This window comes from Armigeres subalbatus, chromosome 3, assembly GCF_024139115.2.
Source record: "Armigeres subalbatus isolate Guangzhou_Male chromosome 3, GZ_Asu_2, whole genome shotgun sequence".
In the NCBI taxonomy this organism is placed as follows: domain Eukaryota; kingdom Metazoa; phylum Arthropoda; class Insecta; order Diptera; family Culicidae; genus Armigeres; species Armigeres subalbatus.
In genome coordinates, this window is record NC_085141.1 from 410,503,363 (window position 1) to 410,530,037 (window position 26,675).

The following is a 26,675-nucleotide window of genomic DNA, read 5'->3' on the forward strand; positions in this document are numbered from 1 at the left end:
AATGAACTATAGAGTTCGTTTCCTACATCCAATTAGAAATTCCATCAGTTACCTTCTCCTATCTATCACATTGGCAGCTCGTTAACCAAGACGGACCCCTGCCTCTCCAACCTAACCCAGCAATTCCAACAAATTCCGCATGAACTCGTGGCAAGTGCAGAGGTATATTCGGCTTGCAGTGGGCGAGTGATTGCATCATCATTTCCTCCCCCTTCCCTACATTGACTTGCATTCTGACGTGGCAGGCGCCAGTATGACCTAACAAATGAGATCACCAGTACTTTGTACATTGAAGATACGTGCTAGTCCCAAGCAAACATCTGTTGGTTCCCTGTGCAAGAACAGCTGATCTGGTCATAATGGAGTAGCAACTACGAGCAGTCAATTAAGCTCAAGCTCAAGTAAATGCGAAACACTGCAAAAGTAGAATTTCATGCTCCTGTGTTAATGACAAACGTTTTATTTACATTCGATTCCTCTTTTCTAATGACTTTTTCATATACTGAGGTGCTTAAATGTACGGATTTCGATGCCCCACGATATTTTATAAGAAATTTTGTCACATGTTTATAAGTCGAGGTAGTGCTTCAAACTGTAGCCCGATTTGAAAAACTGAAGACGACCATACATTCAAAGTTGAAATAAAATTGTATGAGAAGTTACCATACTCCTGAATAGAATGAGTTTATATGAAATGATCTTGTACTGTATCGGCTGGGATAAGTCTGTTATACAGGGGTGTAAGTAAAATTTTCGAAAATTGAGTTGACTACTGTAAAAATGCTTTGGTTCTAGAGCTTTGCGGCATTATATTGACATAGTTTGTACGTTGTTTATAAAAAATGTAAAAATTCACAGAAAATTAGTAATTTCTTCTTATGAAACGACAAAACATTGAAAAGCTTTGCATCCATTTTTCTCAAAATTAACTTTTTGTCACTTTGTCACGGTTTGCGTTTGACCCCCTCATTTGTGAAAATTAGAAAACGATTCATTATAATAGTTACTAGAAAGAAGCTTATAAAACGCAAAGATACTAGGTCACTGTATTTAAGCGATGCTGGATGCAGAGTCGGGCAGAAACAAAATTTATCACCAGTTTCAGAGATACATTACAATTCCTGCCACTGAATTATTGATTTACCTACTTTACAATGAATCGGTATTTATTTGCTCGAATCAATTGGCGAAGTTTGACATTAGGCATTGATTTTTTTTATTGTTGCCTTATGTAATTTTGTTGCAACAAATCTTATACTATTTGTTATTTCAAAATTTCTTAGTTTTATTATTGTAAATAAATATCATTTTCCTTCTCAGAAACATTCGAGACGTACCATCGCATAATGACCGCCAATTAAAATAGTTTCCGATTTGTGTAAACAATCAGCAAGTGAAGTGTAAATCTTGCTCAAATTGCGCATCGCATCTTGTGCTTCAAAATGAACTGGAACGATACCTTTGCCAGTGACAATGGAAGTGAACTTTACACAATGGATAGCATTGAATCGGCACCGACGACGGTTACAACTCTGATGGCTCCTGTAATGTCACCCCCGATCGCAGGGCTTACCTTCCCTTCGGATCTGTTGACTCTCATCCGGCAGACGGCAACAGGATCCGCGTCGTCCAATCTGTCCTATTTGCTGAGCAACATCACCCGAGCCCTGACATCGCCTTCGAATGAGTTTAATTTATCACGACGCTTTCCCCTCCATCCGTTTTTCCCGTTGTACAACGACACGGGGTTTGATTCGTGTCCGTCCATTCAGATGCCCATTGGAAATCTGATCTCGATGATTCTGTACGCCATTGTGGCCCTAATTGGACTGTTCGGAAACACGCTCGTCATCTATGTGGTGCTGCGTTTCTCCAAGATGCAAACCGTTACCAACATGTACATCCTAAATCTGGCCATCGCGGACCAGTGCTTCCTAATTGGGATACCATTTCTCATCATTACGATGCACCTGGGCGAGTGGACGTTCGGCAATACCATGTGCAAAGCATACATGGTGTCGACATCGATAACACAGTTTACCTCGTCGATATTTCTTTTCATCATGTCTGCGGACCGCTACATTGCCGTGTGCCATCCCATCTCGTCGCCACGATTTCGCACGCCTCTGGTATCGAAGATTGTTTCATTTTTTGCATGGACAACCTCCGCCCTGATAATGCTACCAGTGATGCTGTACGCCAACACGGTTCACCGAGATAAGGGTAAAATATCCTGCAACATTGTTTGGCCGTCAGAAAACGCCAGCAATTCAGGCACGACCTTCACATTGTACTCACTTATCCTGGGCTTTGCGATTCCCCTTTCGCTCATCCTAATGTTCTATTATCTAGTGATTCGTAAGCTACGCACAGTTGGCCCCAAGAGCAAGTCCAAGGAAAAGAAACGCTCCCATCGGAAGGTAACCAAACTGGTGCTCACCGTCATCACGGTTTACGTTCTCTGCTGGTTACCCTATTGGATCTCCCAGGTGGCATTAATTAATTCTCCTCCGGATATTTGCAAATCCCGTCTGGAAATTACCGTCTTCGTCCTAGTCAGCTGCCTTGGTTACTCCAACTCGGCCATGAACCCAATTCTTTACGCTTTTCTCTCGGATAATTTCAAGAAAAGCTTCCTCAAGGCCTGCACTTGCGCCAAGGGTAAGGATATAAACGCCCAACTGCAGATAGAGAACAGCTTCTTTCCTCGCTTCGCGCGAAACAGAGGCTCGGAAAGGGGCGCCTCTACGAAAATTCTCAACCCCTGCCGACAAAAGGTGGGCGATCAAACTCATCCCAACGATACCGTCAATAATAATAATAACATCAACAATGCAACCGTCGATAATGGAAGCAGTCGGAGCTGCGGACCAGGCGGCCCCTTCAGCAATACCAACACGAATGGAAACAACACAACAACGACCATGACTACCACGACGACGGGTGGAGGTGGAAACTCAAGCTCGAATGCGGCTCAAATTTCCAGCAAAATTCTCGACGCTAGCACCAGACCCCCCGTGCTGCACACGGATCTGTAAGGCTTTGCGGTACTCCAGTTTCCGAAACTCACAAAATCAGGCTGTGTCTGCCGCATGTCTCCAAGAGAAACCGAGGATTCCATGCCACCCACAAAAGGTAGGTAGTGCGTATTTATTTATTGCCGATTTATGCAACTCTGATCTAAACGTATAGTAATCCATATAGCATGATACTGATATGCATATCGGGGTGGTTTCGAGTTCATGTGTTTTCAGTCTGGGATTCTTGATGACAAAAAAAAGTTCCCTTCGTATGCTTATTAGTATTCGCCAAATGAAACTTTCAGCAAATATGTTATGCAGGCTTTACCACACAGATAAAATGCTGTTAGACCAGTTAGGCAAAAAATCATAAAAAGAGTGTAAACATAACTACGCAGATCTGTTCTGCCCCACAAGTTTTAATCGTTCGTCGGATTTAATCCCTGTGATTGAAATGTAAAAAAAAAACTTTTGTTCCGCAATACTGCACATTAAGGTAAAACGATTTGGTGTCGTATAAAGTTTTTTTTTACCTAGATTCGTTTGTATAAATGGTGATTAAAATTGAATTGTATTCCTCCATATTTATGATTAATAACAGTCAAGCTTGAAGATTTCAATACCACTGTTAATATCTGCTTAATGCATAAGTTATGCGTCCTTAATAACCATTTCTTGATCTCTCATATATTAATTTAGTTTCGAGTAATAGTTGTAGCAGATTCCATAAAAAGAAGGTAAAACATGTTCGTGAAATGACATTTTCAATTAGGGGAAGGAGGGGCAATATACTCTAGCTAGCTAAATCTCAACCATATTGACAATATTCACATTTCAAAAAAGTGGTGATATTTCGTTGCCGGAAAAGTTTTGAGGCAAAACGCCTTTCAGCAGGCAGCTCTTGGGGAATAACGCGCCACGCGTCGGAGAATCAGTATTCTGGTATGGTGCGTGGAGACGCATAGTACATTGTAGATTAGTCCCTCTGGGACGTTTTGCTTCGTCGAAATGTTAGATATATGCCAGTGTTGGTAAAAACTCAAAATCTCAAAACTCATGGATGATTCAAATCAAGCGTGAGTTGAAACGCACCCAACTCAGCACCTAAAAACTCATGGATGAGTTGAATCATCCATTTGAATCATCGTAGGTTTTCTTTTGTTCTCCTTCGTTAAAAAACAGTGAATTGACGTTTGTTGCATAAAATATTAGACACTCTTTTATGTATAAGCAATAAATTGCCTCCAAATTGATTTCAAATGCGTTTTTAAACCAAAATGATTTTTTGGCAAATGAGTGAAATGATGCGTTTTAGCATGAAAAATTCAAGCGTGATGCATTCCTTTAAAATCGCAGATGATTTCGTTCGCACGGGAGCGCTCGTTGATTGAGATTTATGAGTGATTTTACCAACACTGATAAATGCTTCATCAAAAAGTTGAAAATTTCGGTTTATCTAACCTTCCTATCTTTTATTTTGCCACTTTTTTCACTTAGCCTACATATATTCAGGTCTAGTTTCGTTACGGCCATGTCAAATACGGTAAATATGAGGGAATTCTCAAAAGATGTTTTGTCTCGGTGAGGTGAAGTGTGGGTTTGAAGGTCTGGCGTTTTGGGGCCTTTTCCCCTAAGGTTAATACGAGTGCAGAAAACTTAAAAAAAAATACCTAACGTAATGAAAGTGTTATGTTCCGCGATAGGGCGATAGTCATGCTCTTCCGAAAAGGGAATGAATGCTTTGTTGGAAAAGAGAGGACCACATGGAGCATAAAGCAGAGCTTCCCATACTTTTGGGTATGCGACCCACCGCACTATAGGATTTCGGGCGGTCATTAATCGAAAATGTCATGTCTTCCGAATTATTTTAAAATATTTTCTCTCCATTGTCAATACTCTAATTAAGAGAAATTCTGAATTTGAAGTCTCTAGGTGCACTAGTTCCAAAGATATAAGGTGGCAAAGTCAGAAATGGGTAAAAAAGTTAGCAAATTTTCTGAAAAAATATTTTATTTTCAACTATTTATTGAAATATTTTTAAATGTTTTTTCTTCAATGTTAATACATCATTACAAAGGTTATTGTATAAGCTTTTAAATGGTGTGCAAAAACTAATGGTTACACTGTGAAAAAAATTGAAAAAATGCGGAAGCAATATTTTTTCAAAAACGACGCTATTTTCAACTTTGATAGTGAAGAACTTTTTTTCCTCAGGAATCCCCAGGTTCTTTTATGATACACATCAAGGACAAAGCTTCGACTAAAATGTCCTGAAAGAATTTCTTGCCAGTATTTGCAATTAACAGAGTTAAGTCACTCTGATTTTTTTTTCATTTGTTTTTTACCGTGTTTTGCCTCTCTCGTACTCCAAGGTTAATGCTCATTCCAAAACGAATGTTTGATAGAAGGCCCGGAGACCCCTAGTGGTATATATCAACTAACTCAGCGCGAAGAATTGAGGTGATGTCTGTATGTGTGTGCATGCGCGTCTGTATGTATGTGCGCAAAAGAACGCAATCGCCATTTAGACACTTATTTGTGTCCGATTTTCTCGCAACAAGTTTCATTCGACGGGAAATCTAGTCCCATCGTTTCCTATTGAAAATGGGTCAGACTGAACTATGCGCTCAAAGGGTATGGTCAAAATACATTTATTGGTAATAACTTCGACTTTATTTATAACCATTTGAGCTCATTTAATTAACTTTTCAAAGGAGTAAATGAATAAAACCCCCAATGCAATGCAGCACAACGGTAACGGAAGGATTTAACAGTTCGCTCATATATTTCCTGTCAAATTTTTCTGTTTACGTAGCCATTCGGCTGAAATGCGTTTGGGGCTTGAGTGGTTTGAGTCATTCTCTAAACCTAATTTTCTGAGCTATTCATTAGCTACTGATGGAGAACTAAATATGAGATTTCATAATATGTAAATATTTATAAATCTCCTAGAATCAATAATTCCCGACATGTTTATTGCAAAAGTAAAGACGAACAATATCTTAGTTAGAACGGAGCGTATGAAATTCCTGCTAGTGTTCATGAATGTCTGGCTAATGGTAGGGAAATATTTATTCACTCATCTACACTTTGAGGTTCACTGGCTGAACAACCAGCGGAAAGTCAATATAAACAGTTGAAGAAATTTAGAACTCATAATGCAAGAAAATGATCAAGAGAGGCAAATGTTGACATTTTCCTTCGTGCCTTACATGAATCAGATCCATTTTAAGCTCGATTTGGATAACGAGGAGACGTTGGAAAAAAAAGTTTTCACTTAGTCATTCTCATGCCATGCGTAATTTCGTAATAGTTGAAGATTTTCAAAGTTCTTTATCTTCTCATACTTTAGATGAATTTATCTCATCTTCCATCGTTGATGGAATTGAAGAAAATATCATTGAAGACTTAAACCTTGACACAGAAAAAGAATGATGCTGTATATAACTTGTAGAAATCATGAAAACAAATCAAAAGTAATTCAAATATTGTTGTTATTTAAATTAAAAGAATTTTGCTTTTCGGAAGAATGGAGCATTCTTACATTCCACAATGAATGTCCACATTTTTGAGAATATATTAATCTCATTTTTGAATAACTTGTACACGTAAAAATGTCATGGGATTGCGATTTCTAATTTGCTAATACCCTTTTTCAAAAGTTATTTTCAATTCTGATTATTTGATTAACATTTAATGCTTTATGATCCTTCAGATCCTAGTACTTTGTCAAACAAATTGTTCTAAATACAAATTGTGAGGCATGAGAGTGAGAACAAAAAATATCACGGAATGTCATGAAATTAATGTCATTTAACATGATCGCCGCCATAATGTCCATAAATTGCTGAACTTAGTTTTTGTACAGCCCCCTTCCTTCTCCTTAAGAAAACGCACGAAATTTCAACTTCCCAAATAGGTTTGCTTTGTCACGTTAATCGAACCTATGAAAAAAATAATTACGTAATTCATAGACGATCCCCAAAGGGGGGGGGGTTGGAAATTGTATATTCATGCTATTTCGACCATACACAGCTAAAACTAAGTGGAAAATCACTTTAAAAGTCCAATTTTATTTTTGACCGCTCGCTTGTATGGGGATCCCCCATAGTGACCTAGCAAAATTCGATATGTCTCGCGACCCACCTATGAAAAAATGCATTTTACCATGTAGCTCTTCTTCTTCTTCTTATTGGCATTACATCCCCACACTGGGACCCCACACTGGGACAGAGCCGCCTCGCAGCTTAGTGTTTATTAAGCACTTCCACAGTTATTAACTGCGAGGTTTCTAAGCCATTTTTGCATTCGTATACCATGAGGCTAACACGATGATACTATTATGCTCAGGGAAGTCGAGACAATTTCCAATCCGAAAATTGCCTAGATCGGCACCGGGAATCAAACCCAGCCACCCTCAGGATGGTCTTGCTTTGTAGCCGTGCGTCTTACCGCACGGCTAAGGAGGGCCCCATGTAGGACCATGTAGTATTAAGCATTAATTGAATCAGAATGTCATCTGTTTCGGCAAGTTTTACAAAAATATTTACGTTACCTTCATGTACAAATGCAAAAATGTCAAACATGATATTGTTTGTCAAAATGTTTTTATTTTACTTCATTAAAGGGACAGCTTTTAGGCATAAATGTTTTCTAAAATAGCGTGGTGATGAATATTTAAAATAAAATGCGGTTTGATTTTGAAATTATGTTCCTGAAAAAATGATCAAAAGGTTCGGCATTCGAGCTGCAATTAATATTTGTTCTAAGCGACCCACCAACAATCCACTCGCGACCCCCCTGGGGGTCGGGACCCACAGTTTGGGAAACCATGGCATAAAGGCTTCTTGAGTGCCACGCATTGTTTAGAAATGTTATTCTATTCAAAAGATACTTTGGCTAACGTACTAACGAAAGCGCACAATTTTCAAGAACGGGCCTGGCATTGAATCTGATCGTAAGGCAGAAATGACAACCATATGCGGGGTGCATTGCGACAATTACCTTAACAATAGTTGGCAGTGCTGAACAGGAACTTTTTTTTGCAGGGGTTTAAAATTCATAGATCAGCAAATACGATGATATTGAAACTCAACCTATGGTCCCGGTCGATTTTAGTCGAGCAAATAAAGTCATTTACACAGCGAATGAATAGATATGCTTTCGTTTTTCCGCTTTTGTTCGGTGGTTGCATGTTGTAAAAATGGATTCATACAATCGAGTTTGCCGTTTTTTGTTATCAAAATTTATTTAAACAAATGAATTATCAGACGTCATCACTATGTTCTCGTCCAGTAGCAATCGCAGGAGAGCTAGCGGGGATAAAAGTCTGCACATTGCATTGATTGAACTGTTGCACTGTAATCGAACGGATCATATGAACTTGTTTCACCTCGTTCACTTGTGATATGGGAGTCTTTTCAATTATTTGTATATATAGTCCTGTTGCATCATGATGGTAGGACAATGTGAATCAAATCGATTTGTTCACGGTTTCGAGCACGTGATGTATCAGGTATTGAAATTTAGTTTTGTCTATATTCCATATCACCGACCCATACTGTGCCATGTCAATTGAATACCAGCCCAATATTAAATGTTTAAATTGTTATCTGCTTGAAATTTTATGTGATATTTATGTTGTTGATTGAAAAACACCCGCACCTTAGAAATAAAGCCTCTTTCGGCGGCAGTGACTGATCTCGCCAATATTCGATAGCAAACACGGTAACCGAATGGCATACCGATGACGTTGGGGCTCGATGAAATTATTCTGTAATGAAGAAGGGTGCCGGTTTAAACTGTTGGCACTGGCGTTTGTTATTATTACATTCCGTGGTATCTGAAGCGTTTTCGGTGTCTCATCGATGTTTTGTACTTTTAAATCTTTGGAATAAAATTCTTCTTCTTTGCTTTGTAAATATGTATTGGGGTGGCTCAAAAAATCGATTTTGCTCCACAGCGCTCATCTGATTCTTTATCATGTTCTGAGTGTCCTCGGAAAATTTGAGCTCATTTGGATTACAACTGATTTAGCACAAGCCGTTTCAAGATTGCATGCAAATTAGTAATGGGGAAATTTATTTTTTCATTATACTGACAATGACGCTTCCTCAATAAGCGCAGGTTAAAAGAAAACCTACATAGCTAAAAGGAATACTCAAAAGCTTTCACTCATTGAAAACCGCATCTTAATTAGTCGTTCCAATAATTAGTAATTTTCAGAGGACACTCAGAACATGATAAAGAATCGGATGAGCGCTGTGGAGCAAAATCGATTTTTTGAACCACCCTATGTATATTGTTCGGCAAGTACAATGATACTGTGTGCCAAGAAAAGTAAAAAAAAGTCTGTATTTGCATGGATAGGGAATCGAACTCCCCTCCTAAGACTTGGAATGCCTTACGCTTACCGAATAGGCTATATCAGACCTTTTCAAATTACTAACATTAATTAGTCAAAAAAGATCAGACAATCATTCCCCGTCGAGTCGAACGCAAATTGCCACACCGTATCTCATCCATTGACATCTTTGGTCGAAGTAGTATTTTTCTCTCGCGGTTTGTTTGTTATTGCATTAACGCGGATTGTTGCAAGTTGATCCCTGTCAATGAAGGGAATCGAGCAGACTTTGGTGGTTCATTACACAAAGATGTCAAAAATTGTTGAAATTTACACGGAAAATAAAGCATATTAGAGGAATGTCAAAAATAGTGTAAATGTAGACGATTTTCACCTGAATGTATGTAATTTCTAATTCTTCCGGTGGCTTTATACGGCCATAAGACATGGACGTTAAAGGAGGCTGATCGGAGTGTTTGAGCGTAAGGTACTGCGGACAATACTCGGCGGTAAACAGGAGGTATCTGGCGGCGTCGCATGAATCACGAATTGTACCAGGTGTATAATGGGCTGGATATTATTAAGCTTATACAACACGGCAGACTACGGTGGGCTGGTCACGTTGTTCGCATGCCGGAAGAACGTCAAGCGAAAATAATATTTAGTAGAGAACCAGGAAGAGGCCGCAGGACTCGTGGAAGGCCGCGTACACGATAGCTTTTTGCAGTTGAAGAGGACCTGAGGGCGCTCAATGTTCAGGGCGACTGGAAGCGATTAGCCCAGGATCGAGTCCAGTGGAGAAGGATACTCCATTCGGCGTAGGTTCATCGAAGAGCTGTAGCCCATCAAGTAAGTAAGTAAGTAAGTATGTAATTTCTTTTGCATTCTGAAACTGAATCGTGCAAGTCTCAGGTAAATTTGGAAAAGAGTTATGTGTGCCCAGAATAGTGTGATTTTTACATGTTTACCCTCTCGTTACCCTCTCGTTCTTGGCTCTGATCAGAAAATCACCCGCTTCGACTTGCTTTTATTGGCCAGGTAAACAATACGAAAATACGCGTTCATAACATAACAAATTTTTCGATAGATGGATACCTGATTATTATGCTACGATGCTCTGTTGTTGTTTTATCGAATTTCATTAATATTTCATAAAGCGCTTCTTTTTTTCATATCAATGTGCAATGCACGCTAAGGGGGTGAAATTGTGCACACACCCAGAAGCAACGAATATGAAAAAGTACACATACACATACATTTCAATAGTAAAAAAAAAAACTCAGATTTGACAACTGCTGTACTCTTCCCAAAACATTTGAATGCCCCCCTCTGAGAGGTGAGAACTGGCCAATTTTAAACTAATGTATAATTTGAAAAATTTGCCTCATTCACAATTTTTTATCCACACAGTGGTAAATTTATTATTCAAGATCATACCCTGAACCCAACTAATAACGGCTCCACCCCACTACTCCGAATGCCAGTACCGCGAATGCCATTACCCCAAAGGCCACTACCCCGCATGGGACAGTACCCTGAAAACCATTACCTCGAATGGGACACTAGTCCATCATCCCAATATCCATTCTTACTCACTCACACTTTTACTCTGTCATTTACTCTCCATTAGTCACTCTCTCTTTCTTGCTCATTCTTAGGGTCGGTGCTCACGTTGCCTTTTTCCAAACTGTCAGCGCGCCGTGTCCACGTGCGCAAACTCCGTGTCCACGTAGGGGAAGGGGGGCAATATGCCCTAGCTAAGCAAACACTGCTTTATTGTCTCATTTGTAACGCTATTCATGGGTATTTTTACATTATGCAACAGTTAAACAAGATAGCTAGTTGATGCCGTTCAAAAGTTGTCAAAAATCTCAATCATATTGATAATATTCACATTTCAAAAAAGTGGTGATATTCTGTTGCCGGAAAACTCATGAGGCAAAACGCCTTTTAGCTGGCAGCTCCTAGGGAACAAAGCACCATGCGTCGGCGAATCAGCATTCTGGTATGGATAGTGCATGGAGACGCAAGTACATTGTAGGTTAGCGCCACTAGGGCGTTTTGCCTCGCCAAAATGTTAGATGTTTCTTCAAAATGTGGAAATTTTCGGTTTTTCCGACCTTCCTATACACTATCTTGAAACTTTTTTCGCCTAACCTACATAATTTTAGATCTAGTTTTGTTACGGACATCTTAATGACGGTAAATATGAGGGAAACCACAAAAGGCGTCTTGCCTCGGGGGGCGTTTTGGGGCCTCTTCTCCTAAACGGCGCTGGGTTTCCGCTTTAACCGCTACGTAGGCATCGAGCTTCACTCTTGGTCAGTCATTAACTCTTACTCAATCACTTGCTCGGCCACTTTTACTCACTCATTCCTTCTCAGTCGCTCATCCATTCACTTATACTCACTCATTCTTTCTTATTCACTCACCTCATTCGCTCATTCTTACCCACCCACTCACTAACTCTTCGATTCTGAGACCACGCTTCATCCAGAATCCCCTGCTTTCATTACAACAACCAAGGAACAACTTCAACCTTGTTGCCCTTGTGGCCATGCTGACGTGGACCGCAAATGCCTCTGACTCTCTTAATGGTGCATGAGAACTTGCTTCATAATTCTCCCCCACCCTTCAGGATTCTTGAAGGGTGCCATACAAAGTGGAACGGAATCAACTTATTGAGTGATTTTTTCATTGAAATGAAGTATAAACTTGAAATAATGACTAATTCGGGGTATTGTCCCTTTAGGGGTAATGGCATTCGGGGTAGTGGTGACTTAGTCCCAAGATTAACTTTGTAGCAAGTAGCTTTTAAAATAAAAATCGGAAATTAAAATAACTTGAATTTAAATTAAAATTACAATTAATTAAACTAAATATTAGTTTTTATTTAAATTGAATTCGATCAAACCCACCGCGCTTCACACGCGAGTGAACAAGAACCCTACCACTTGACATAACAAAATGTAAATGAGTCTCCAACTGAGTGCCTGAATATAGTTCACCTACATATTTCGATTTGGCGGTTGATCTCTCTAGCAATGCAAAAATCGTGCGGGCAGCGACCCCACTAAAATCCTTTCAGGCTCTATTAACCTTTTGCTCGTATCCCTCCCATCCATAAACTTCTGCAAACAGGCTGATTATGACTGTTAGCTAGAATGAGAAAAAAAAATAGCGAGAGATGTAATTGTCGAGAGGATGATTCAATAACTCGGCTTATCACGAAAATTCAACTTCGTTGGTTTTTGATATCCGGTGCCGAAGATCGCGAAAATGGGTTAATCTGAGGATTTGAAAGTCTTTTCTCGATCACTTTGAACTGATTAGTGGAAGAGGCAGCAGTGATTCCGAAGTTGTCCTCGCGCCGTGGTTTGAATTTTGAGGTAGAAGTGATTTAAATTCGTTCAATCAGTTTGCTTTAACAAAATTCTTTCCCAGATCGTAGATAGTCGTAAAGTATATTTCGTGCAGTGAGAAGGCGTGCAAACACTGCCGAACAAGAAAGGTAAAACGTGTGTGGAATTAGTGTGTGCGATAAAGCTTTAAAACGTGCATGTGCAACGGTTCTTTTAAATTCCTATCTATAAAGGTTCGTGGCCTAAGTAAGCTGCATGTGCCCGATCACACCACATCGGACAACGTCATCGCTGACCCCACCATCAGCTTCAGAGGTGTCCTGGGTACGCTCGGAAGAGGGTATCGTACGCCAAAAGCGTGCCCTAGGCAGGGCGAGAACGAGACACCGTTCACCGAACTCATTCGCTGCGATTTTCCGCCTAGTTCCGTCGAGGTAAGGCACCCGGCGGGTTCATCTCACCACCCCCTGTTCATCTCCTGTTCATCCGTCATCAGTCGCCGGGCGGCAGCATAAAAAGGTCGTGAGTACTCATTCGTGAATGTAGTGTTGTCCTTGCGCAAGTGACTTTGAGAGCCCGCTACCGAAGGTTGTACCGGTCAGCGCGGCATGAACGAAATAGCATGAGCCGTCGCACGTAACCGAGAGATAGGAAAGCACACGATACAGAAACATAACCCCAAACACGCACGTTGCAACGCAATGGAAAGCAATGGTGGAAATTAGCAAGTCCAGACATTGAATTTAGAAAAGCAAGAAATCGTCCAAATTGTCCGATGAAGAATTCATTCGGACCAAATTTGAACCATTTGATTCACATGACATTGTACGTTACCCAGAAACATATTGACGAAGAAACTTTAACAAATCGACCCCTTGAAAAAGGCCCTAAATGGACCGAAACGTCGGGAAAAGATTAAAAACATAGTTTTCAATTCCCTCCAAGACTGCGAAGCCAAATGTTTCCCAAGCAAGCTCAATACTATAGTCGAGCGAAAAAGAAAAATATCAGATAATATTCATACCAAAGGGTCTGACATTTCCCATTCTTAACCAGTAAGGATTTCAAGATGCTTCTGGATATCCGTTCCTGTTGGAATGGACACAGTAAACCTAATTCTCTCGGGTTAGATTTACACGTACAAATGTGGCGTTGCGATATTTTCCGAACATTGCCAGTGAGCATTTTTTGCGGCTTCAAATCCGATCTATTCTTTCCAGTGACTCTGTGACATTTGCCGAACATTACCAGTAAGCATTCTGTAATGGTTCCGAATACTGTTCTCACAAAACAGACAAGTAGCCCTAGTTCCTTCAAAACAGTTCTTTCTTTTATATACAGTCGCCTCTCCACATATCAATATTGAAGGGACCGTCGAGATAGGGAGAAATCGAGAAATGGAAGGAAAATTGAAATGGGTACTAGATCCAAAAAAGGTCGTTGCTATGAAAAACGTCAACAAAGCAAATGTCGTTTCCTGTTGTTGATGTTTTTGTTATTGTCCAAAGGTGGTCTAGTAGCCTAAAAATTTGACCATATCGACATAAGGAGAGTGAATCCTGAACAAAATATGATCAGAACACATCGAGATAGAGAGATATCGAGATAGGGAGGTTATCGAGATGTAGAGAGCCCAAATGTATGTAGATTATAAGGACTGAGGAAACCATAGGAGAGATAACGAGACATAGAACATCGAGATGTGGAGAGTCGACTGTAGTACATAATAATGTCTTTTGGGGTACTGTACTATTCGGAGTAGTGGCCTTCGGGGTCATGGAATTCGGGATATTGGCGTTCGCGATAGTGGAGTGAAACCGTGCACCTCTATGTGGGTACGACGCACTGCCACTCTGCCGCAAAAGCAGCCCACGTGACAGATCCATTCATACAGGCTCCGTCAATGACCTGAACATCCCCCCCCCCCCAAGTCATAAACTCTCTCTACTAGCATCTTATTCTTCTTATTGGCATAACATCCCCCACTGAGACATTGCCGCCTCGCAGCTTAAGGTTCATTAAACACTTACACCCACAGTTATTAACGGCGAGGTTTCTAATCCAAGGCATCATTTTCGCATTCGTATATCATGAGACTAACACGCGGATAGTTTTATGCCCAGTGAGATCGAGACAATTTTCTATCCGAAAATTGCCTGGACCGCCACCGGGAATCGAACCCAGCTAACCTTAGCATGGTCTTGCTATTTTAGCGTTTTACCGTTTAGCGTTTTACCGCTAGGCTTAGGAGAGCCCTCTACGAGCATGTGGAATCTATTTTATCAAGTTTTCAAAATTTGAACAATTGTTATATGTTGCGATAGGAATGCTGAAAACGAAGGATATTAAGCTTCCTCGATTCTTCAGCACCAGATATCATTACTTAAGGATGTTTCAGTAGAAACAGTGATTTCATGCTGATTCAATGCTGATTGAATGAATAATGGAAGTAACAGACTTGAAGAACCAAAATCGTGGAGGAATATAGCATGTTCAACCACTATTTCTTTACTTACACCAATTCTGTTCTTTATTTCACTTACCTTAAATGATCATTTGAAAGCTCATCGATAATGTTTCAGACAAACATTGATGCAATCTCAACAGAATCCATCGTTGTTGACCAAAATAATACCTTTAATTATTGGTGCAGTGTTCCGATAGTTGTGGTATTTTTTAATTCGTGATCCTATAGTTGCAAATCCTGTTGTTTTCATGCGGGACTCGCAACTATAGAAACACTATCGCAGTTATTGGTACAAAACAGAGAAAAATATAAGGTATTATGATGATACTTTACTTTTGCGGCTTAGATTGCCGGAAAATTTCTAACAAACCCTGATGTTCAATGGATTTTTTGACGTAGGAGGACGTCTGTCTTTTCTATATTTGGGTACACTTTACGATTGCAAAAACCAGGGACCGTCACGCAAATATGATAGATTTTAAACTTTAATATACGTAGGGCTGAAAGTCTCCTTAATAAAGACAAAAAAAAAATTTAATATCTCAGCCGTTTCTCGGTGGATTTTCAATTTTTTTTTTGACCTTCGATCAAGAATGAGTCAACGCTTCCTTGTATTCATATGAAAATACTGATTCTCAACTATGTTTTATCGAAAATTGATAAAAAGTTTAGAAATAGCTAAAACAACCAATCACGTACATGTATCACTAGCACAGACATCAGGAATCAATCACTTGCGGGTTTGGATCTAATCCTCAGTTTGAACAAGATTTCACGCAGAGCGGACGCATTAAAGCGATCGCAGCGGAGCGGACACAGCATCACGGAGGCGCTGGAAATCCATCGCATTGGCGGTGGTCCTCGGTGTGTTGCTGCAGATCATTCAACCTCAACGAACCAGCATTTTATATGAAGAAAGGGTTGACTATAAAAATAGCACTGTTGCGATCCCGTGCCGCCAGTGGCGATGCTTTTATTACATTATTGGGAAAGCGCATTGGGGAAAGAAAATTAGTTCTTCTCAGGACTAGCATTTTCGGAACAGAAAAGTTTAATTGCGAAAATGGACTGTTTCGGTGGCATCGGTATTTGGCGTGGAAGCTTGGTTTCTGTTAGTGATTGCACACATTCAAATTTACAGTTAGTTATTGGAAAGTCGCATTGGGATATGAAAAATGGTTCTTCTTGTGGGGTTTGAGTAAGTTACCATCAGCGTGTGATTATATATTACCTTCCCAGCGCGGTAATCGGTGAGCAGCAAGCCATGACTCGCCCTTTTTTCTCGTCAGATCTCCGTGGTGTGAACACGCATCAACAGAGAGCTTCTGTCATCTCATTTTGCTCCAGCCATTTAGAGCCACACATTTTGGCGATCTTGCCAGGTTGTTTTTTGTATCCTGACGCTGATTTTAAAAGGTGAGTTTATTTTAAGAGGTTGATGTGTGAAAAATACATTATTTATTGGTTTGAAAGAAATCACAAGCAATGTGGTTTGTATTGTAACAAAGCGCGTCTGGAAGATGATTGCGGTTTGGAAAAGCACAAAGCGCGTCGGGACGACCGCTAGAAAATGGATTGTGGTTGGGAAAAGCTGGGAGACTGCTGGAAAATGGATTGTGGTTTGGAAAATCACAAAGCGCTTCTGGGAGACCGCTGGAAAATGGATTGTGGTTTGGGAAATCTCAAAGCGCGTCGGGACACTATCGAATTTGCTCCTTTTGTATAAAATGGTGGCTTTTATATAAAATCAATGAAGACGCCACCTCAGTGGAAACTATGTACAGCAACCACCCATCGGTGAACGTCGCTCGGACAGACAGGTGCCAAGAGATAATGTTTTGTAATATGACGAAACTTCGTCTTGAGTCAAATTTCTGTTGTTATTCATCGCAACAAAACGCATCTTAGATAAACAACATCTCATACCCAATTCAGAATCTTGCGAGAAAATTTCATAGGATTCTTAGAACTTGTCATTCTCCAATCGGTCCGTTGTCTGCGGAATCCCGATCAAAATGGCTCGAGCGCCGGAAAGCAGATTTCTTATATCTAATGAAGTAATTCGATTAGCCCTGCCCCTTCATTAATCGTTATGAGTGCATATTATATTAACACCCATACAGATCACAAAGGGGCGGGGCCAACCGGCCCAATTTATTGAATACAAGAAAGCTGATGTACGGCGCGCGCGAGCCATTTTAAATCGAGCGGATCGACACAGCAGCACGAAGGAGTAGGTGGCAGTGTGGCAATGCTGAAAATTTATTTAAAATTTTGAAGGCTGAGCGAAAAATCATCAAGTGGTGGTCGGACAGTTGCAACGCAAGGTGTCGACAAGCGATTGGATGCAGTTAGTTATTGGTTCTTCTCATGACCAACATTTTATAGAAAGAAAGAGTTATAATTGCGGAAATGGATTGTTTCGGCGGCATCAGAATAAGCGTGGTTGCTTGGTTGCCGTGAGTGATTCCATCCGTTCAAATTAATTACAGTTTTCCCTCCGCCGCGCTAAAAAAATTTGCTAGTTACGATTGAGTTTTGCACTTTAAAGAAAGTTCATATCGGATTGTCGGATCAACCTTCTTTTGTATAAAGATCTTTTTGGAGGACACCATCCTCAAAAAGAGCCGAAATAAAGGAGAAATAAGCAGAATCAGAAGTGGCGTGAAACCAAACACAAATATAATTATTTGCAACGTTTAGTTTTCTCACGCGATGTAATCGTACGTGGCAAGGATTGTGATGTCCCTGACTGAAAGCCAGTCGAGTGGCTTCAGCAGCCGATGAGTCATGTTAATTCCACGGTTAAAGACTCGAGGTCCATTCTACTGGGAACAACTATTCGACTTCTTGATTCAGTTGGCCTCCGAGCAGTTTGCTCAATGTTAATAAAACGACACAAATTATTATGGCAAATACCATCAATTTCGAAGAGCTACGTAGTCCTACGTCACTTTTGCATACAACCCGATTGGGCTGCACCTTTGAGTTTTTCAGCAAAGGATTAATGCTTTTATATTTTTAAGTTATTTCCAAAGTTTTGTGAGCATTTTTTTACTTTTTTACCGAACGTGTGATCTTATTGTGATCTAACATGGACCTAAAAGATGCACGACCTTTCTGATAGAAATTTCATGACATCACCAAAGATTTCAAGGAGAGGTAACTAATATTTAAATGTATAATAACTTTTAATTCTTTCAGATGGATTTATAAAACTCCAAAGACTTCTTTTGGTTTGCTAAGTTCCTATGGTTATCAAAACGTACCAAAGTTTCCGAGAGTCCTAAGACATCTCTTGATTTTTTTTTATGTCAGGGCTGAGCCTCAATGAACATTATTTGTAAGGTTCAAGTCGTCAATTGATATGTTGAAATAGCTGTAGGCCAGTTTTCGAACGGTATACATGAGTTGGGTCGAGTGTTAAGCGAAAAAGATAACCTTGTGTGTTTTGACTGTAATCATATATAAAAAAAAGCCCCCTGGAATTTTTCGTTTGTTACGCCAATAATGGCTGTAACTGGCAGACATCGCTGAAATATTTATAGAAAGAACGATCCTGAAGTTGCATTGATTGGATCTGTGCCGACAGTATGTTGGCATATTGACAGATCTATTTAGAGCAAGATATATGTAAATACTAGTCGACCCGGCAGACGTTGTCCTGCATAGTAGGCGAAAATGTACGTTCTGAACTGCCCATGCAAAGATTTCATACGATTCTTAATTTTAGTTTTTCGCGATTTACTCAACCTTACTCGTGATTTTTGCATGAGGAAATATCATATAAACCCGTCGGAAACGATAACGAACATTTTTGCCGAAGGAATGAAGAAAATCCATCCAGCCGTATTCGAGTTATGCGGATACGAACACAGACCATTTCATTTTTATTATATAGATAGTCGACCCGGCAGACGTTGTCCTGCATAGTAGGCGAAATTGCGCGTTATAAACTGCCCAGTCCATACTAATCTCAATTTTAGTGTTCCACAATTTACTCAACTTTAATCGTAATTTTCAAATGAGGAAATATCATATAAACCCGTCGGAAACGGTAACGAACATATTTGCTGAAGGAATGAAGAAAATCCATCCAGCCGTTTTCGAGTTATGCGGATACGAACACAGACCATTTCATTTTTATATATAAGACTAGTTGACCCGGCAGACGTTGTCCTGCATAGTAGGCGAGAATGTGCGTTCCGAACTGCCCATGCAAAGTTCGCATAGGAATCACAATTTTAGTTTTTTACGATTTTCTCAACTTTACTCGTAATTTTCGCATTAGGAAATATCATATAAACCCGTCGGAAACTATAACGAATGTTTCTGCTGAAGAAATGAAAAAAATCCATCCAGCCGTTTTCGAGTTATGCGGATACGAACACAGACCATTTCATTTTTATATATAAGAAGAAGATGTTTCAGTATTTGAAGACAACCAGGGAGCCACAGCCATGGCTTAAAAGGAAGAAACAAACGAGTGAAACATATCGAAGTGAGATTTCAGTTTTTTCGTGAAGCTGTGGCTGACGGATATGTTCAGCAGTAGTGCATGAAATCAAAATATTTTTTTTTCAATCAGGGAATCATTTCTTTTAGTTGGGGAAACCACCCTTTTTTTGAAAATTGGTTCGAAAAGCCCGATTGAGCCCATATTTGCAAAACAGGCGGTTGGTATATCCAGAACAATTTATTTAGCTTTGGACTGGTTTGTCAGAAGTTGGGATGTGTACTTTGGAAATCATTGATTACCATTAACACATGCGCATGTTATCGAAGATGACGTGTTGAAACCCCATATTAAAGGCATCTCTGATTGTTTGTTATATGTTTTTAAAGGAAATCAATAAATTTCACAGTACACAATCCAACTCTAATAAATCAGAGATGCGCAGATGAAATATAATTTTAAAATATCATCAGGAATTATCTGTCATGTTCGTAGAAAGATATACGATGACAAATTTGTCCGGAAGCTGTTCAATCTGGCCTGAAAAATCAAAACGTAGAACTAAATAAAATTGTTGGCAGGTAAAAAACTTCCACGTTTGATCTAATTTAATTAGTAATTATTTACGCTCTTGAGTTCAAATAACACCGTAATGAAGTACATGGATGAAATAGTTCCCTCCTGGGAAAATGCTTTGATCTTTGGAATGAGTCGTGCGCACTAATGGGTAATGAGCTCCGCTCGACTAAGCTCGGAACAATTTGTCATTAACTTCTGGTTGGGCACTGACTGGCTGGGCTGTTTCAAGTCACGGAAAACACCATCACTCGTGGATCCAGGAACGACCATTGTTTCCTCTAGGTGGTCTGCTTAATTTCCACGATCCCGGAGTACTTTCCACTTGTAGGGATTCTGCGGCAAGCAGTTTGTTAATTCGTTTACTATTTTGTTGCGGTTTCAGAGAAGTTACATCTTTGGAGTTTGGGCTGTCGTTGGCAAGATTAGAGGGGATTTAATAATATCATTGCTTTAATTTAAAAGTGGAGTTTGGGGAGATAGATTGTTCACATTAAACGAGTACGTCGATGCATGTTTTCCTGTGAAGTGAAGGGAATATTGGAACAAGCGATTGATGTTTCATCCTATAGCGGCATAACAGGAGTAAACTCTAATGAGTCAGTATAATGTGAGGCATCTTCAGTGACTTTTCTCGAAATGAAAATTCTAATTCGAATTCTAATAAAAAAGCGAGTGTCATGAATCAAAATTTGAAAATCAAGTGTCGTAAATCAAAGCAATGATTTTTGTTGTGGATATGCTTACGCCTAGAAATACTAAATCACTCGCCTGTTGACACTTATCTTGCCGACAACCAGTCAATCGTAATACTGAACGCAACTTTGAATGACTTTAATCCACTGCTGAAATTGATAGCCACATTAACTTCATATCAAATTCTATTTCATGGGGAAAACAACAATCAATTTGCCGTGAATTTCTCACATCGTTTAGTCACAAATGGCTCACAATTTAGCCACCCTCGGTGTAATAAACTTTTCAGACGCAGAACGAAAAAAAAGTCCAATAAGATAGAATCCCAGTGGGGCGACACAAAAATTCAAACGAGTGAGACTTGTCAACCTTAAACTCTGCCACCCAATCGACGCGATTATCTGCTGCTCGTGCCGGTTGGGCGCCAATGTGGTTGAAATTTTTCATCCGGTGTGCGTTAGTCACCCGCAGCCAGCCGGCTCGGCTGCCTGACTTCATCTGGGGATGATGGCGAAATAAAAATTTCTTCAGAGCCGCGACATAATCCTGGGCGATTATCTCGGAGTCAAAGCTGGAAGTGAGCGACAGTAATTGTATCCCCGGAATGACGGGGGCGGTCGGCGGCAAATGTGTCGGCGACAAGGCCAATGACAGCCAATGAAAGCTGTGTTGAAAAATGTGGAAAACGCTTCGGAAGAGCGAATCCATTTTAAAGCTGTTTCTTATTTTTCTCGACTTCGTTCTGTATCGGATCCAGGCAATTTGTGCGGACAATGGATTTATCAGCGCAAAGTTAATTGAAGCCATTCATTGGATCCGGATTCAATGATGGGATTGGCACAGCTCAGTCTGAGTGAATGTATCTGTTGATCGTTTTTATTCATTTTACGAAGGAAAGGAAATTTAATATCCATGTCAATCTCCCTTTTTTGTCCTTTTTGTTATATTTTGCGGCATACCATGTATTATCATTCATATCAAAGGATTTATAATAGATATGGAATAGAAAGCATCACAACATTTCTCTTATTAGGTGAAAAATCGCTCAAAAAAGCGTTTAAAATCCATCACGGAGCAACTTATTTTTTACAGGTGCAAAAAAAAAAAAATGTTTGTTCAGAACGAGGCCGAAGTGGCGTCTGTAGTACATAACAGTTGTCTTCATTCAGCTCGATATATGGCTTCATGTTGCCAATTACGCAGTCTACGGAGCACTTTCCATTCAAAAACTCCAAAAAGATGGTCGGTTTGGTATGGCGGCTAACTCTTTTCGAGCGCGCTCCGCCTTGCGGGATACGATTTTCTGCCACGATGCGTCTGCGAATTTTTCTGCTGGTGTCGTTTTCGACCAGTCAGCTAAATTACACAAATTCTTTAACCACCTCGATTTCATCACCACCGATACAAACTCGTGAGGGATGGCTTACGTAATGATGAGTAGTCTGATTCGCTTAGCATCCCTCGGGTCGGGTGTGGTTTCTTCCATCTTTTCAAAGTTACTTTCAGTCGCTATATACATCAGGTATCACTCATTATTTATCTGATGCCATCTGATGCCGTTCTCCTGTTTACCGCAACGTATTACTCGCAGCACCTTTCGCTCAAATACTCCTCTACACTGTTCAACATAGTCTCGAAGTGTTGCTTCCACCTGGCAGCCACTTCAGTTTCATCTGTCAGCCAACTCCCTTCTTGGTCGTTGCAAATGGCGCTCTCTTCCACGGCAAGTCATTGCCAGTCTCAAGAACCCTCCGGATATCATCTGTTCCATTCTTTCTTGCGCCTTGCTAATCCATTGTTCCAAATACGTTCGTTTTTCGGCGGCTCTTGCTTCCTCGTACCGATCTCTATTCAACCTGGTGGAATTTTACTGACAACGAGGTAGTGATCAATGTTTATTAGTTACTATTTATTTATTTATTTAGTTTACATCTAAACAGATAACACTGAATTAACAATTTGACGCCACAATACACGGTTCGAGGCCGCATCTCTCCATCCTCGGATACGCCCCACGCTCGCCAAGTCGTTTTACACCTGGTTTGCCCATCTCGCTCGCTGCGCTCCACGCCGTCTCGTACCTGCCGGATCGGAAGCGAACACCATCTTTGCAGGGTTGCTGTCCGGCATTCTTGCAACATGTCCTGCCCATCGTACCCTTCCGGCTTTAGCTATCATCATCAGTCCTTATCATCATCAGTGCTTCCGGAGTGCGGGCTATGGACGTTAATTATGCTGAAGTTGAAGAACCGGCCTTTGATCCTCAACCTGCACATTCTTTCATAGATCGGCCACCACCCGATCACGCGCCTTTGCATTTCGCCCATCACTATGAAAGCTGTTCCCAGCTCGTGTGTGTTGCCGCAGCTCTGGTAGATGGTATAATTACCTCTAATGGTCCTTGAGCACATCGGCGAGTATGCGTGTGCTACCGACGAAGTTGAGAGATTTGCAGTTCCACGAACCGAGTTTCCAATCGCTAGTCCCTTTTCGTCGCAGTGGTCTTCGCCGATGGTTCCGGTCCGTACTCTCTTGTTGATTGTTCGTTGCGTATGTTTTTTTAAAGGCTGGCTTGCAGGGCCTGACACCAAAACCCTTTCTGGAGGACCATTCCTCCTTATTTCCGGTGAACCATGGTGTACAGTTTCACTTAGAGTCCCTCGCTGGCACTCGGACGATGATCAGCCGCCCCTAACATGAAGAACAGACGCTGTTGTGAGCCGATCCTGACATGGAGAACAGACGCTCAGTAAGATTTGCACCTCCGGAGAGGAGCAAACCCCCCTTCCCTATCAGCATACGACCATAGTTCCCACCGGGGTTGGTTACCCGATCTTCCCTAAGGTTGCTCGTATCCCGGCCAGCACCACGCGGAGGTAGGGATAGGAGTTGCTGGGTAAGAGGCTAAGGACCGCAAGATGGGGTCTATTTTATTCCTTCAGGTACGCGAAGTACCAATGGTACGCTTTACCCAGCATTTGCCGTGCCTGATCAGTGTTTGGACCTCTGAATTTTGGCCGAAAGCCACTAGGCCGAACATTGTTTGACCGAATATACTGCCCATTGATTTGAGATGAATCATCTCCAAATTGCTACATCCAACCGGCGGATGTTACATTTTCTAACAATTCTTTATAAAAATCTACCAAAACCTGTATAAGAACTGGGCATATGCGAGAATCATATGTATGAGAATTTAACAATTTTGTAAGCTTTCCTTACAATATTTGTTTGAGAGCTTACATTTCTTGTATAAGAATCTAACAATTTCGCATATGCCCAGTTCTTATACAGGTTTTGTTAGATTCTTATACAGAAATGTTAGAAAATCTAACAACCGCCGTTTGGGTGTAGTTTTTCCAGCTGACCAGGTGAAATAAAAAAGTTAGTTTAAAAAAAAACTCGAAAAAACTACCAAGTTGTTTTGTAACATTAAGCAAAGTGGCCGCATAATTGTAACACTAGAAAACATTATTGCCGGTACGCCATGTGCTGTATACAACAATTTTCGAAATAGTTTGCATTCAAATATCAAGTAATGGAAATGTTTCTACCGACGATTCCAGCTGGATAAATTGTTTGTGCAATTTTTGGGATTATTTAGAAAATCTTTGAGATTTGCATACTTATGCTTATCACAATCTCCATCGTTCCATTTCTCCCATGCCTACTTTTGTCGATTGTTGGAATTATGTGATCATAGGCAGTTTTGATAAAAAAGATTAGGCCGAAAGCCGTCTGATCGAAGTGGACATACTGCCAAAATCGCCGTTCGGTCGAACTGGGTAGCTATTTAGTAGAATGAGCTATTTGGTAGAACAGGTTGTACAGCCGAAAATGTTATTTGGTCGATCAGTTCATTTGGCCGAAAATGTCGTTTAGCCAAAAATGCCATTTGGTCGAAATTGAATCTTCTTCTACCCTTATCTTATTCTTCTGACCAAACTTGGTTTTTTAAATATTTCAAACTCTTTCAAAATTTGTTCCAAGTTTTTGGCTACGTAAAGGCTAGATGTACCAGTTGTGACTATAGCACCAGTTGTCGAACTAGTGCTTTATATGAGAAATGGCCAATCAAATCACCACAAAACAAGTTCAAATCGATAAAGCATATTCATATGATACGTACAGTGGCGCCGGGAGTGGGTGGGACAAGTAGGACATGTCCTACGCATGAATTTTTCTGGGTGAGACAGTCAAAGCATTGTCCTACTCATGATTATAGTAAGAACATATGAAGTTATTCGATGGTAAGAAATTTTGTGTTAGCAGAATGTTATTTTGAAGTTTAACAGAGTCCAAACAATAATCATAGATGTTTTTGGGATCCTAAAGAAAAAGACTGATTGTTCTTTAGGACTTCAGGCACTTTATAATCCATAAAGCTCTCAAACATGTCTAAACTTTACTTTTTAGAATATATAAATATTTATTTAGAAGTTATGATAAAGCACGATTATTAGAATCCTACGGAAAAACTTTTCTTCAAACTTTAATAGATCTATTGAAATTTGAGAAGCCAGAAACATACCGAAGTCCGCTCAAAATCTTATCCGTAAGTGATTCTGAGCTCCCAAAACAGATTCTTTGGCAATCATGTGATTTTTGGTGGTTTGATTTGTATCGCTAGATCCATAACATTTTCTATAATAGGAAATGCTAGCAGTAAGCAATACTTTATTAAAACCATTGAGTATTTTTTCAAATTTCTGTGACCCCTAACTTCTTTTTGAAGCTTGTAAGGAGATATTCGATAATCGATAATAGAAAAACAATATTTGTCCTAAAAATCGAGGAAATTTTTTCAAATTATATAAATATTCTGGAGGTAAGAATTTTTCAAGCCCTGATTATTTTTAAAATTGATTAAATGGCAAACATAACTTTCCCATAGCGAAATGGATTTCATATCAACATGGAACAGTTATGCTTTCAGTGGTAGTATTAAGTATAGTTAGAATGTGCATTGTGCATCGATTTCTCATTACCAGAATTGTTGCCCAATTCGTAGACAAGCTCAGTGGTCTAGTGGATATCATTTCTGCCTACACAGCAAATAGTTTTGAATATTCAATTACGTGTAAAATTGCAGCTGAGCCCATTCAGCGCACAGATAAAAATATGTTGTGATTTTAAATGTATTTTCATGCACATATTTGGAACATGCAAATAAACGTAACATTAAATCGATCTCACTGTTCTTTTAAATCGTAATAAATTTAAACTGCTCTTGCTTGTAAAATTCAATCAAAATTAATAGAATATTGAATGTTCATTCGTTTGAAAGGGTTAGCTGCAATTTTACACGTCGTTGAATTTTCAAAACTATTTGCTGTGCGAATTAACATTCAATATTCAATTAAATTTGACTGTATTTTTCTAGCAAGCACCGTTTAAGTTTATTTTGATTTAATAGAACAGTAAAATGAACTGAATATTGCGTTTATTTGCATGCTCCAAATATGTGCATGAAAATATATTTAAAATAGCAACATATTTTTATCTGTGTACAAGCAGGAGGTCATGGGCTCGACCACAGCCTTTACCTTTTCCTATTCTGTATGTCTTAGTTCTTTTTGTGTTTCACGATTTACCAAAACTATTCCTACCGTTATACCTGACTGTTCCATAACTGACTGACTGTTCCATAACCTCCTGTGGCACCGATAAGAGGACGTAGCTCCTTTCTAAGTATAGATGTCCCAAATAAAATCATTATTTGTGTAAACGGATGGAAGTGATGCTACTTCCATAC

The 26,675-nt window shown here is 39.9% G+C and overlaps 1 protein-coding gene across 9 annotated transcripts in view; it reads left to right on the top strand.

Moving 5' to 3' along the window:
* Nucleotides 1-26,675, top strand: part of LOC134227168 (somatostatin receptor type 2-like) — a 75,423-nt gene that overhangs the window by 16,082 nt on the left and 32,666 nt on the right. For 3 of the 9 annotated variants that reach the window (XM_062708479.1, XM_062708474.1, XM_062708476.1), the window contains exon 2: nt 1,321-3,135. In XM_062708479.1, the coding sequence (XP_062564463.1) occupies nt 1,443-3,038 (1,596 nt within the window). In that variant the 5' untranslated portion in view covers nt 1,321-1,442 and the 3' untranslated portion in view covers nt 3,039-3,135. Of the gene's footprint in view, nt 1-637; nt 741-1,320; nt 3,136-26,675 lie in introns of those variants that run through there. The other 6 variants (XM_062708481.1, XM_062708482.1, XM_062708477.1 and 3 more) reach the window with 3 other exon arrangements.